The sequence below is a fragment of the Daphnia pulicaria genome, chromosome 9 (genome assembly GCF_021234035.1).
Source record: "Daphnia pulicaria isolate SC F1-1A chromosome 9, SC_F0-13Bv2, whole genome shotgun sequence".
Taxonomy (NCBI): Eukaryota; Metazoa; Arthropoda; class Branchiopoda; order Diplostraca; family Daphniidae; genus Daphnia; species Daphnia pulicaria.
In genome coordinates, this window is record NC_060921.1 from 4,074,411 (window position 1) to 4,088,101 (window position 13,691).

The window sequence follows — 13,691 nt, forward strand, 5'->3', positions numbered from 1 at the left end:
GGAGAAATTTCTGGTACCGACCGACTTCAGGATCTCTTCAATTCCCCTTTCTTTGAATGTCCTCGTGTACGCTCATGTGAATGTATTCACGAGGACTCGGTTTTTCCTTTTTCAACATTTCAGCGGATGGAGCACTTGTTGCCTGGCTGAATTTCCCAGGCTTAAAGGTAGGGCAAATTCATCTCTATATTTGACTATTTGGTGGAGTTGATTTTAAATCTTTATGCTGTACGTAGTAGGCTACGATGATTCCTGGGCCATGCAATTTGCTGAAACTTTTTATCACGCTGTTTTTGTTTTTCTTAGTCAGGGTTCATTCACGCGTCATCAGGCGATTAGGCCTGTTTTTTTTATTTCACATCTTTGACTTTGGATAAATCATCAAATTCAGAAATATTCGAACTTGAAACTCTCAAAGCAAAGTGCAACTTTGCGACACAATTTTTTCTACCAAGAGGGTCTTGCCACCACACCGGCTCTTCCTGGTTTAGTGCCAAGTTCTTTAACATAACTTTCATTAAGGTACCGTCACTCTCGATTTATTTATCTCCAACCAAACAAATGAAGGTGAAATGGTGGGTTTGTTTCAAAATAGAACCAGTGCTTCGGTGCAATTGTATCAGTTGGGAAGCGACGAAGCCTATTGCGGATGCGTGTAGTTTTCAATCTACAATTAAAATTAGTCTTGGTGCCAAGTTCTGATGACCTCATTTTGACCTTACCGAATTTTCTACGTGTCGCTGTTTTGACGAAACGGAACATTTTATAACACCTTTCCTTAAAAGTTTCCGAGAAAAACACGAGTGATTTGTTACGCTTCTCGGTTCCCGTTCACACTTCCGACTTTGCAGTGATGCCAACTGACTAGAAAAGGTAAAAGGATTAAAGTGATGACGCATTGTCATCTATTATTATTATTTTTGTGGGCATCTTGACACAATAGACGCGTCACGCTTTCATTTCCCGTAGAGTGTGTGAGCAAATACGAGAAGAAAAAGATGTTGGCTCTAGGCTATCTTTAGAATCGTTTTAGTGGTTGCGGGACTTTTGACGACAACGTACACTTTCTCTGGCTTTTGGCAATTTTCTATCCAGCTATACAACGCGATCGAGCATTGACGTAAGGGGAAGAAGGAAAAAGAAAGAAACGCTGAGCGTCGATCTCAATCGATTTTTTGAAAAACCTAAAATTCTCTTTTCTTTGCCTAGCGCTTCCCTAGTTTCTCCTCTCCGACTCTTGTTGTTTTGCTTTTGAGCTCTCGAATTCTTTTTCTTTCTACCGATCCGTTTGATAACTTTGTTTAACATCTGCCACAAGAAGAAGAATCAACAATTGAGAAGAATCAGCCCTCAGCGTATTGTAGTTAAAAGTTGTTCTGACAGGAAGGATTGTAGAAGAACGAATCGGTTCGACCTTATTCGTTCGATTTTTATATTTTGTACGAGGGGAACTTTTTTTGATTGTACCCAAAGTAATGGAACCTTTTTATAGTCTTGCGTTCCGAAACATTGGTTATTTGTTTAAGGCTTGTGCGTGCGTGCTGCGTGTAACAAATAGTTTCGCGAAGAAAAGTTTCGCACACATTTCATCTAAAAGTCCATTGCCAGGGATCTAAGACATTTTTTTTATTATCCCGATCCAATTAATTGCGATGAGCTGCCGGCCAAATCTTGGCCTTTTTTTTTGCGTCTCAACTGTCATGTCGTCGACTGCGGTAAATGAGTGAAAGAAACGGATGAAAAGAGTCGGAACAGCTGGAATCGTGCGGATATGGTGGAATATCAATGCATGGCCTCCTGGCTCCAGCCTGTGTTGCACATAATAGCTCTAATCCATCAAGAGAATGAGCAGAATAGTTTCCCTGCCATCATTCCCGCAGTTATGACTCGACGTTTCATCTAACTGCCTTTTTTATTGCCTTTAGTTATGTACAAGTAAGTTGTCTCTACGCGAACCAAGCAAACTGCGGTTAAACATGGGCTTGTAGACGAAAGCTAAACTTTATCCAGACATGAATTAGACCTTTGAAATATCGCAACAAAGTAATGCATTCCTCATCGACTATTGTCTACCCCTTGGTGACTTGCCATAAATCTGTTTTTTGTCGACGACAAATAATAACGATTTATGATACTCCTTTTTTACCGTTCGCACCTTGATTAATTGTTCCCGTCAAATTCTAATTGCTCTGATGGATGTGACTTGAAAAGGTGAAGAACATTTCATATTTCGTTTGTTTGCTCGTTGCAATACTGGAGACTTATCACAAGGAAATGTTGTAGTGCCTTAAATAACTGAAATATTGTATGTGTTCCGTCTTCTGTGTTCAACAAGTTTGCGTTCACACACGTTATCGATCCGTGATGATGGTGGGAGTTCCTCTTCTTCAGTCGATACCTTCGTTTTTTGTCTCGATGTTGTGTAACAACCAACAGGATAGAATTCATTTGTTTGTTTTTGGTTGCGTGCGACAAATACGTTTATTTGAATGACGTTCTATCATTGCTTTTGTGTTTGTGCTGCAAACATAGCCCAAACAGTGTGTTTAACTTGTCTCTTTTGACATGTAAAACTTTGTCAATGTCAATCTTCTTTTCAGCTCGTTTTTTTTTAACGCAAAATTCAGGATCTATTTACTTTAATAACCTAACATTCTGGGCGAGAAATGTAAATGCAGTATGTGTTACTCCTTTGATTGTGCCCATTAGCTGCAGGGTAGTAATTTTCTTGTTCCTCAACGACCTTAAGTACCCTTAGGCCTTACATTATCTACAGTTGACTTTGTCAGTAATTTCTTTGCAGCTAGGTGTTTTCTTTAAAAAAAAGTACCTGCAATTTATTGTTGAACTTGAAATTCAGTGTCCTATTAACCTCTCGCTAGGCAAGTTGATCTAAAGTTACCGGCTGAACCCAACGAAATGGAACGTCAACTTTAACTTGACACTCGTCTGACATCCGCCCCATTAGGTGTGACGGAATCTTCTCCGAGCTGAGTAAAATTAAAGGGGCTTAAAGTCACGCGTCCGTTTTAAATTACCGGGCTTGAGATTCCTTAGTCGTCTTGTATGCTGGCGTGCGGCATGCGTCTATTTTAAAGTTCATTAGTCTTTTAATTGTGCCTTTTCTGCTGAGACATGCCGCGTCCTGTTATGCAATTCTCTAGAAATGAGCACAATGAGCGTTTTCTTGGGCATCAGCACCACTGATTAAAAGGAAAGAAATGTGATGCGAAAACAATGTTCTGTACTTCATTCGTGAGTATTACAATGTTCTGTACTTCATTCGTGAGTATTTTCCGACGGGGCCAATGAACTTGTAACCGTGATGGCTCTTAATTTGCTCTCTTATGGCCACCAGTCCCAAAAGTATCATCCGTCTCTGATTTCCTTTGGTCGTATCGTGTTGCCGTAAACTCTTATTCAAGTTACATCTCTACAGATTGTTTCATTTGGACGCGGAAAGTATTGCCATGCGAATTTTAATGAGGCGCTTTGGGGCTTGTTTAATTTCTTTTTTAGGAGGAGAGTTTTGTCAAATATTTATTTGTCTGTTTTTCATTGTGTTTGCTTGTTTTTCGCAAACTTTTGCAAACAACAACGAAGAAATCGATATCCTGAAGACGGATATTATTATTGATTCTCCAACCGAGTGATTTTATACAAGAAGTTGCAGGAAATATCTCCATAACAGTTTGGTGCAATTCAAAATTGTGAATGTGAATCGAGTAATGGTAAAGACATCAATCTGAAGTCAACAAGCAATAGTTTAGCTATCAGCTGATTTAAAGCTTTTGCGTTTGGATGGGTCCCAAGAAAACCGGAGTTTGTGTTTTAAAATGCTCTTTGTTTCTCCGGTGCACGCGACTAAAGGAATTGCGTGAAGGTCAAAGTCCGATATTGACGTGAGTGATGACGTTGCCACAACAACGACAGCAGCCGCTGGCAGCGAAAACATTTTATGAGCAGTTTTCCCCTGATTCGATTTAGTTCCCAGATGCAGTTCATTCAGTAGGCTAGTGTATGTACTACTACACTTTACCACCGACATTCTTGATGGTCTATTCCGATAGGACCGTAAGTGCCGAATGGAAATGGCGTTCCATTCGTCATGCCGATCGATTTCTCATTTCGTAGTCAAAAAGAATTCGTGATGGGAGGGAAATTATATTTACCGTTCGCTGTCCGAGGCTGTAGGCCTTGCACGGAAGGAGGACGGTCTCGCCCTGTAAGATGATCATGTGATTGGTGGTGCCGTTTTCCATCGTCTCAGGTAGGAGCTCCTCCAACTCGACGGCCACGCCACTAGACGAAAGGGGAGCGGTCAGAGATCGTGGATGAGCTGTTCCAGCAGCCACGACGACGATTTGCTTGTTGTTATCAACATCTGGAATGAATAATCAATGTAAATGGCCGTTGTTGAAATCGGACTGTTCTGGTTATTATTGTGTGCATTCTAAAGGAAAACTGTCAAATGTTGCATCCATCTCCGGCATTCATGACGATCGTGTTGATCATTCGTCATCAATGATGTGGTTTCATTATTTACCACTAGAAATGGGTGCCTCACATAGTGCTCTATTTCAATAATATTCTTGCGCCTTCTGATTAATGTAGAAAAGTTCTGACACCCTTTGACGAATGGTGATTCATTAAAGTATTTGGTTATGAGACCAAATAATTCCATTCGTTTCATTTCCGTTGGCTCAAGACTCTTCCTAGAACTGGCGACTTGTCGGACGATCAATGGGAGAATAACTTGGAAACACAAGCTGGATAAGACTAGAACCGCTTGATGTAAAACTTTTTTTTTCCAACTTCAAGACATTTCAAACTATTAAACTATTTAAAATTTTCTTTGAATTTAAAAAAAGTTTTGTCCCCTCATAGATTTCTTCCGACTTTGGCAGATTTTGATATTTCGAATTCAAATTTATAGATACTTATTACGCCAGAAATTGTGTAAAATCTATTTAGAGCAGGCGGTAATATCTAATATCGCATAATCGGGAATGAATGAATCCAATGAGCATTATGGTTTTCATTCATTTCACGGATTATTTCTGGTAGTCAGCGCGTGCTGATTGTTCGTTGTGATCTCGAACGTGCACAGATAATGGTTGCGTATTGATCAAGCAGATGAAAGCGCATCGCCGTATTTCTGTGTGTACTTTTCCAACAGTTCGGCTCCCTGTTCTGAAAGATCAAAGATTCAAACTCAAAGTGGCTTGCACTCCGAAACACAACATCAGCAGCAGATTGATTGGCCGTGAGGGTCAAAGTAATCCACAGCTGATTTCGTTGCACAGTCCCAACAACTGTTCTAGACAGCCATTTGATCTTTGCCATATTGAACGAAATAACTCTCCCTCGGGACTTTTCGATTTTGTTCGTCAAGAATCAACAGTAGGCTTATTTGTTCCATGAAAAATTCTCGGGACTCCTGAATTTTAATGGATTTGCTATTGATTGAAGTGCTCATGTTTTTTTGTGTATTGACTTACGCCTGAATGATTTTTTCTATTAATCTCATCGTTGTGAAAAAAAAAATTAACTAGCCAAACCTTAAACTCGTTATCGTTTGCTTTGAACAATTTTATATTTTCAAATATTTGAAAGATTTTTATCTTATAAATTATTGCTCGGGGCATGGTTGGTTGAATTCTTTTACCCATTGGATAAAGTCCATCTCGTCCTGTGAAAAATGGGGTGATCCATCATGCGCAAAAAACCGTTCTCTTCTTTAGTTCTCTTTGAAATTCTGACGGATCGGAAGATGGAACATTTTTTCTGCTTTGTTTAACTCAGTTAGGTTAAACCATATCTTTACATTCACTGATCGATTTTTCTTATTAAAATCGATTTGAATCTACAGTGTGGATTTGTTTCACGTAGAAATCAATTACTGAAATATTAAGGAAGGCCAAATATTCGGTCCTTTTACCTGTTGAAATTTTGGTAAACGAGGGTTCCGTTGCCGTAACAGCAGAAATTTGGTGGAGCACGATGATGAAGAAACTGGACAGCAAAATGACGAGGCAGCTACAAATGAACCCGTTAGCACTAGCCATTTTGATTGTCCAGAAAGATTTTTGTAGGAAATCGGTCGGTACTAATCTCCTAAAAATTAGAAATAAGAAATGGATTAGAATTGAAGAAATACGGGAAAAGGTCTTGCGGATTTGATGACTGAATTAACAAATGAATAACCAGGAGATGCATCATAAAACCTTGATTAGATTTGTTCTGCAACAATCACGAGAAACGATTCGCTTTTTACTCGGAATAGATTCAATTAGAGATGGAATAGGCAACTTTGCCCCCGTTTTCCTTGTTATTTCACATTCCAGCGCGATCCACCCATTTTCGACGTTGCTGGCGCATTTTCTGCATGTAGCCATGTCACAAAAATAGGAGCGTAAAAGCGTTATCCTTCTCCTGCGCACACATCACGCCCGAGCTGCTAATACAATTATTTCTCTTGGTCCCCTGTTTCTGCCGCTGTTTGAAGGGCCATTCCAGTTGGATTTGCGCTTGTTACAGAATACAGACAGAGCTGCTCTTCTTCTTATTCCTTTTTTTCCCACGAAAAAGATTTCATGAGAGTTTTAGATTCTGTTGGAAGGTTTTCTGGAGAGAGATTTGTCAGTCGTATATCTTGAACGTTGCGTATCAGTTTGGACTCGACTTCATTAACTTATTCAGCGTGCAAGGAATGTATTATTTACAAGTTAATAGACGTGAAGGAGTAGGGCGGAGAGAGAATGTAAAGACAACGTTTTAAAACGCATCCAGCGACGTAACGGAATTATTTAAAGTGATGGATGGAAAGGCGTAAATTACGGCATCAAGTCGTCGCTGCTTCGGAACTGTCATGAAATTTGTTCATTGTTTTCTTTTTTGGAACAAATGTTGGAATTTGAGATAAAAATGGGAGGGGTGTCGTCCGTGTCACGTTAGGACGAAATTAGTGCGACGCGACTAACTCGGAGAAGTCGAAAGATCTTCCGTCGTCATTTTTCTTGGTATTTTTGAGGGCATCGAACCCATCACTCTTTTAGCGTCGATCTAATCTGGTACAGTTCTTTTCTTATTTCATTTGCATTTGATGCAAATTTTGTGCGCGAGACTAAATCAATGGTGTCAAGTTTGGACAATTTATTATTTTTAAAAATAGCAATTGGACCAACGGATCAAATGTCAAATGAACAGTAGAATTGTGGTTGTTACGGGTCAATAGTGGGGTCAAAACTTGTTCCTTGTCATATGTGTTAATTGATGGGTACGACCAGTGATGGATAGAAAACAGACACAAAATTTTTAGAAAATTTCCCCATAATAACTAAACAAACTGGTTCGCTCTACCGTTGTTTGACATTGTACCTCAGCCATTTTCTTCCTTCTAAAATGGCCTTAAGCTTTCCACATTTCCTACATCTTTGTCAAAGAGACACAGGGGCCAACATCGTGCGCCGTGTCCTGGTGGCGATTATCAAAGTCAAAGGGAGACAGCAGAGAGATTTAGTTGGCCCCATCTGTGCACTTGTGTGTTATCGAGAACCTCTTGGGAGATTGTCTGTTGTCGAGCAAAAGGGAAGAGATAAAAACAAAACTCCTTTCATGTTGGACCAAAGGAGTGAACTGTCGGTTGAGTCTCGTCGTACCTTTTTCCTCCCCTCCCCTATTTCCCATTGTACTTTACTGCAAAGCGCAATCCATCATTGCCTTTCACACACGTAATGTGTCGACGACGAGCAATTTCTTTTCCTTTGAATCGATTCGGCTGAAAATGATGCGTAAATGGCCACCCAAGTTCCTCTCATCCCAAGTTCTTCGATCGATCATTTTTCGGCGGTGGATTTAGCAACAGCCAGCGGCTGGCCACGAGGTTCTAAAAAGATTCCAAAACACCCACACATCGCCAGACTTCTTATTGATAGACCCTGCGTATTTATACACGGCGGATGTGAATAAGATTCGAGGAAAGAGACGACGATTTCCGGGCGGCTTATTGTTGACTAGAATTTGAGCAGCTTCCAACCGACAGCCTCTCGTTCATCGACGAGACAAGTTCCAACATCCCACCACATCCGCCCAAGATCAAACGCAAGGATTTTGTTGTAGTGTGTGCAGGCCATGTGTCATCCATGTGAGGTGATGTCGTCGAATCCGTGCCACTTTTTCTTTTTCTCTTCGATCGACACTCCCACTCGGTCCTCCTCCTTCCACTCGAGTTTGATCTATACACCACCACGTCAGACCATAGACTAGACCGTATGAAATACAGGCAAGATTCTTTTGAAATGTTTATAGTCTCTGTTTTGGAGAAGAACAGGACTCGGTTGGAAGATGAGGAAACCACCGATGAGGAAAGAATTCCACAATTAGGTCACGCTCCTATACGTATATCTCTGGCTTAGTAGGAGGACTTTGTCTGTTTTCCTGTTTCCGCTTGTATAATATATCACCGTAACGACTTCGATAGCCGAAATGAAATTTTTTTTTCTTTTCCACGAAAGATTGATTTATTTTATTGGAATTTTCTTTTTTCTTTGTCAAATCAATAACCGTAGCGTTGGAATGCGCTAGAAATTATCTTCTTTTTCTACATTTTCTTCGTCATCACGAAATAATAGGATTTTTATTATTGCACGTTTTATTTGTTTTGGTGCGAGAGAAACAGATGAAAGGCGTGTTCGAGATCAAAAGCAACGAATATCAATATTCAACGTTATTAAATTTTCTTCAAATATTTGAAAATTATGACGGAAGATATTTGTCGATTTACACACTTTTTTTCGGCTATCATTGCTAACGAATGTTTGATTCTCCTTCTCGGAATAATATAATGGCAAATTTGTCCTGAATTTGGGATCATGAGATATTTCTTGGAATGTGCAACAAAAAAATTAGTTTGCAATCGTTTCTGAAATCTACTTTGCTTCGATTTGAATTAAACAGCGTCATCAAATCCAGGAAAGACAATCTAGTCTTTTAAAATTTTTACAGTTTGGAAGTTCTGATAGACATCTACGTCTTTTTTTTTAAACTGAAATAGATGGTCATAACCGTGCATGTCCACTATAGATCACAGAATCAAAGTGAAATGTCAGAGATATAAATTTGAAGGTACGACATCTTGTCAGACCACACTAGCCGCGGTTGCCGCATTGAACCGTTACGAATGTTGCAGTTAATACTGCACCCTCGCTTCGACAAGTACGATTGAGTTTCTGAAAATATTGAGCTCGACAAAAGACGATCGTCTGTAACGCGTGAACGGACGTCGTTCCGGCGACTGGACGGCTAACCCAATTTTGTTTTTCTTTCTTTTGTCTGTACTTTGGAAGTAGATTTATAATGTTGGTGCCGGGCAGCAGCCCACCATGATCGCCGGAAGCAGATTAGTAAACAGATTTTTCTATTTTTAGGTAAGAAAAGGGGAAAAAAAAATAAGAAAAAGTTTTCCAAATCTTCTCAAAGAAAAATAAACACAACTGCACAGCAGCGTCAAAGAAGATAACGGGCATAGACCATAAGGGGGAAACGACGAGTTGAGGTGAACTTGGAGTTTCAAAGACATTAAAAACGTTGCCTAAGGAGAAAGTAAAATAAAAGGGGAAAAAAGTAGCACAGTTGTCATGCTCTGCCAAGTCAAGGGCTACTGTTCAATCCAATTAAACTTTTGTTGTCAAAATCTTTTTTTTTTCTTTCCTATACCCACTTCTGCCAAAAACGGTCTTAAAAAAAGACCTAGAACAAACTGGCGTTGTGTGGTTTGGTGAAGATAAAAGATTCTGATGGGAAATTTAACTTGACGTTTTCAAGTTTATTGAACGATGTATAGTAAGCCAATCCTGTTCTTTCAAAATGGTGAAATAGACGTCGAATTGAGTATTGGACTGTTTGGCTGCTTTTGGCTCATAATTTAGAAATTGGAGATGACAAAAGATATGTCGGCTACGCACGGACCATCATTCGTGGTTCCCATTTCTTTTGATTTCTTCTTTTCGAGTCATTAACAAAAACTCGCCGTATACTTTCTTTCATCTTTGTCCTATTCAACTTTCCCCCCCTCAGCCTTCTGTTTGGCGCTCGAACCTTGGACCAATCAATCTAATGAGCTGCTTCTTGTCTTGTTCCTCTCGTTCTTCTCTGTGACTTGAGCAAAGGCAACCGAAAAGAATAATGAGGTTGAAATCCCCGAAAAAAAGACAAAGTTGCGTTGCTTATCAGCCAAGAACGATTAGGCAGTAGCGGCATGCACATTACTACTCATCAACCCCTGGGCGGGCGCTGTGGCCTGGCTGAATCCCCGCCCGCCTGAATCTATTGCGTTGCCCCTTTCGATTGCCACCAGCATTCCGTTTCCCCATGTACGAATGTTGGACAATGACTTGATTATTCCGAAACTTTTGAATCGGACCATTAAGAGACGACACAATTCGGTGGTGCCATCGCTCGTGCGCGCCATGGTGTCAAAATGGAGTCGGACGGACTGGATGTCGCCTGACAGCTACTCGCCCGTCTATTTAGGCATTTTGAGTTGTTTTAGTGCACGTATACGTAATGCATAAATCCAAGGGGGGGGGGGGGGGAGAAATTGTGTCGGGAGTTGTTGCTGCTGCTGCTGTTGCTGCTCTTGTGTTTGCCTCGCTGGAGGAATGTCGTTGTTTGGGTTCTCTCTCTCTCGTCCGTTCTCTCCTGCGCTCCTTATTTCCCCGTTTCGCCCGTTTTCCGGTGCGATAAGAAACTTCCTCTGCCTTTTATGGTCAGTCGCCTTCTGCTCGACCAACGCATTTGAGGAGGCAACCACCACTAGTAGAGAGGAAAAAAGAAAAAGAGTATCGTTTTGATGGAGGTCATTGGCTCGCCAAACTGAATGGCCGCTCGAAGATAAGATGGCGACCGTGACTCGTGTGTGTTTCCTGCGCCACCAAATCTGTTGGCTTAAAAAAAAGAAAGCAGGGCGAAAAAAGGCGAGTTTGGATGCTGCTGGTAAAATAAGGTTCCATTCTAGTTCTATGTGGTCAAGCGAAAAGTCATCCAATCTTAAGTCTTTTTGTCTTGGTTATGTATTGTACATGTTCCATGTTGGATTCTCTTTTGCGCAAGCTGGGCTCTCAGTATGTATAGAATCACCCCCGGAGAAAGAAAAAGAAAGTGGGCCGCGCGCTCACTCTCTGTGCGGCTGCCGCCCGCGTCCTATTCATGTCCGGTACAGCAGAGTGAGGCTTATATCGTACTATGGAGAGCCATTAGATCAGGAAGCATTTTCCTGTTGTCATTTTGTCCGCTTTCCTTTTCTCTTTCTCCTTGTGATTCTTGGTGCGTATCCTGCCGCCCTTGGTAGCCACCAATGATGACATCAAAAGAAAATGGTTCTAAAAGGAAAAAAGAAATTTAAAGACAGCTGGGACGAAATGCGTTTTCATCCAGTACTCTATACGGATTTGTGTGTCGGAACAGATTCTGACCGTATGCAAATGCTCTTCAATCTTTTTTCTTTCAAAGTTCATCGACCTCTGAAGAAAATGTGTTTGTCACTACAACAGCTCTAGGGCTCCCTTGATTAAGTTATTGTTGACAGTAGAAATGATTGGATTGGAAGGGCAATATTTCCTTAACAGTCGACAGTTTACTTTCAACTTGTGTCTGCGGATTCTGACACTTTGATCGTTCCTAGATGTTATTATGACTTATTTCTCTTTTTCTCTGTGGAAAACGATCAAACTTCTTCGGCGTACTGTATAACCCCCCATCTATCTGGAATTGTGTACTTTAGGCCGTTAGACGACGACATTAAACCCCCGCCGGAGTTTCTCGATATGTCGAATGACCGACTCCACAGCATATTGCCATCCGCGATTTCTCGAGAATTTATCTTCTCCCTTGTTTAGCACTTACTCTTGTTTGTTTTGTTTGTTTTTCTTTTTGTTTTTCGTGACACAAAACGACACATAAATGCCGTCTGCTGGCCGGACACGATATAGCACTCACTTCTTCAATTGTTGTTGCTGTTTTTATTTAGTGTCGATACACAGCCACTTACCAGCACGCAATATGAAACCGTAATTTAAAAAAAAAAAAAACATTTCTGTCCGCTTAACTAATCAAAATTAGATTTTGCGCAACTGAAATAATACAATAAAGTCGGAGGTCAGATAAGAGATTGGCCGTTTTGATATTTCTTTCGGAGTACGAACTGATTCATCTCATCTAATATGTGGAAGTGGAATCAAAAGACAGCCCTCACGTCCAGCTATTTGTGTAGGATACATACATAGGCAATCGTGTTTCACGCACGGACGCGCAGAACCATCACGACATCGAAGAGGAGGGCTGGGCAACCAGAAAAAAAAAGAGAAAAGGGCACACGTTGTATCCACACACAGGCCATTTACTAACTCAACTATGGCCACTAACTTGGATGGATCGATGACATTGGCTCCTGTTCTTGCTGCTGGTCTCTCCCGCCGTATTTTTGTATCGCGCCCAGAGGCTTCGCCCCTTTTGATATATACCGGACGGAGAAAAAAATCCTATTCCGATTTTTCTTTTTTCAAATCGTATAATCGGATTGGCTCTTCTACTTTTTTTGTCCGCATGAGACTGCTGACTTTTTGTAGGCCTTTTTTTGGTAGGAAAAAAAAAGGGGTAGGACAGACGCAACGACCTCAAAACTGCGGATATTTTGTGTGTGTCACTGTTGTCAATTGAACTCGGCGCCATTTTCTCTTGTCGTCATCCGCTTCTTTTTTTTTTAATTTGTTGAAACCCTTTTATTTCTTCTTCCGCGTACCGTTAGATATATATCGCCAGTTATCTGAGAATTTCAAGTCATCAACTTTTGCTCTAAAGCTGCACGTGGCTATGCGATGTCGATCGATGTTCTTTGAACTCTTGAAATTTCTCAATTGTTTGCCAAAACTCTTATTATTAGCGATTGATGCGCGCTGAATCGTTCTGGCGCTCCATTCATTGCCAAAGTTGACGGCGGAATTGCTCCTCGTTTACGCCATTCTCTTTCCGATTTCTGATAATTGCTTTTATTATTTTTATTATTAAACAAAATTGTCGTCGTATTTTTTAATGAATTTTCATTAGAAAATCTTTTGTTTGCTCTGTACGCGCTCGAATGACTTTCGGGAGAAATGTTTATTGATCCCAGCTGTTTTTATTCCCTGAAGGCTTCCCATATATACCCTAGAATGGTTCGCTCGCCTTGTTGTGTGCTGGACATATTTTGTTGTTGTTGTTTGTCGTTGTGTTGTCGTGTCTCTCCCCCCCGACTTGCGCTGTCTCTCTCTCCAAGTACATTCTACGTCGTCATCTGAAATGATAACAATAGAAATAACTGGACGGCCGAAGGGGATCAGCCTTCGCTTCTTGTCTGCGGGGGGCAAATTCTCATTAAGCATCAACTTCATTAGCTTATGGTCCGGAGGACCCGGGAGGAGCCCGGTCTCTAGCTGATACTCTTTAGAAATGAGGAAGGGGGGCTATCTGTCATCAAGGAAATCCAGCTCCAGCGGCTGCTCCAATCCACTACAAAAGCTCGCGGTTGAGAGGAATCGTCGTCGGTGGTGGTGACCAGCGGTCGGCGAAAGAAAAAGATTCACATGCACAAGACGTGTGGAATGATATCAGAGCACAGCCGAGCGCGAATATAAAAAAAGAGAAAAAACAAAAGA

At 40.9% G+C, this 13,691-nt stretch overlaps 2 protein-coding genes across 4 annotated transcripts in view; both read right to left on the reverse strand.

Annotated features, from left to right (window-relative positions):
- LOC124313083 (dipeptidase 1-like) overlaps positions 1 to 13,691 on the reverse strand; it is a 1,013,891-nt gene that overhangs the window by 747,037 nt on the left and 253,163 nt on the right. The gene's annotated exons all lie outside the window — the stretch shown is intronic.
- LOC124313182 overlaps positions 1 to 13,691 on the reverse strand; it is a 57,437-nt gene that overhangs the window by 37,973 nt on the left and 5,773 nt on the right. For all 3 annotated transcript variants that reach the window (XM_046777967.1, XM_046777964.1, XM_046777966.1), the window contains exon 2: positions 5,942 to 6,117. In XM_046777967.1, the coding sequence (XP_046633923.1) occupies positions 5,942 to 6,068 (127 nt within the window). In that variant the 5' untranslated portion in view covers positions 6,069 to 6,117. The remainder of the gene's footprint in view (positions 1 to 5,941; positions 6,118 to 13,691) is intronic.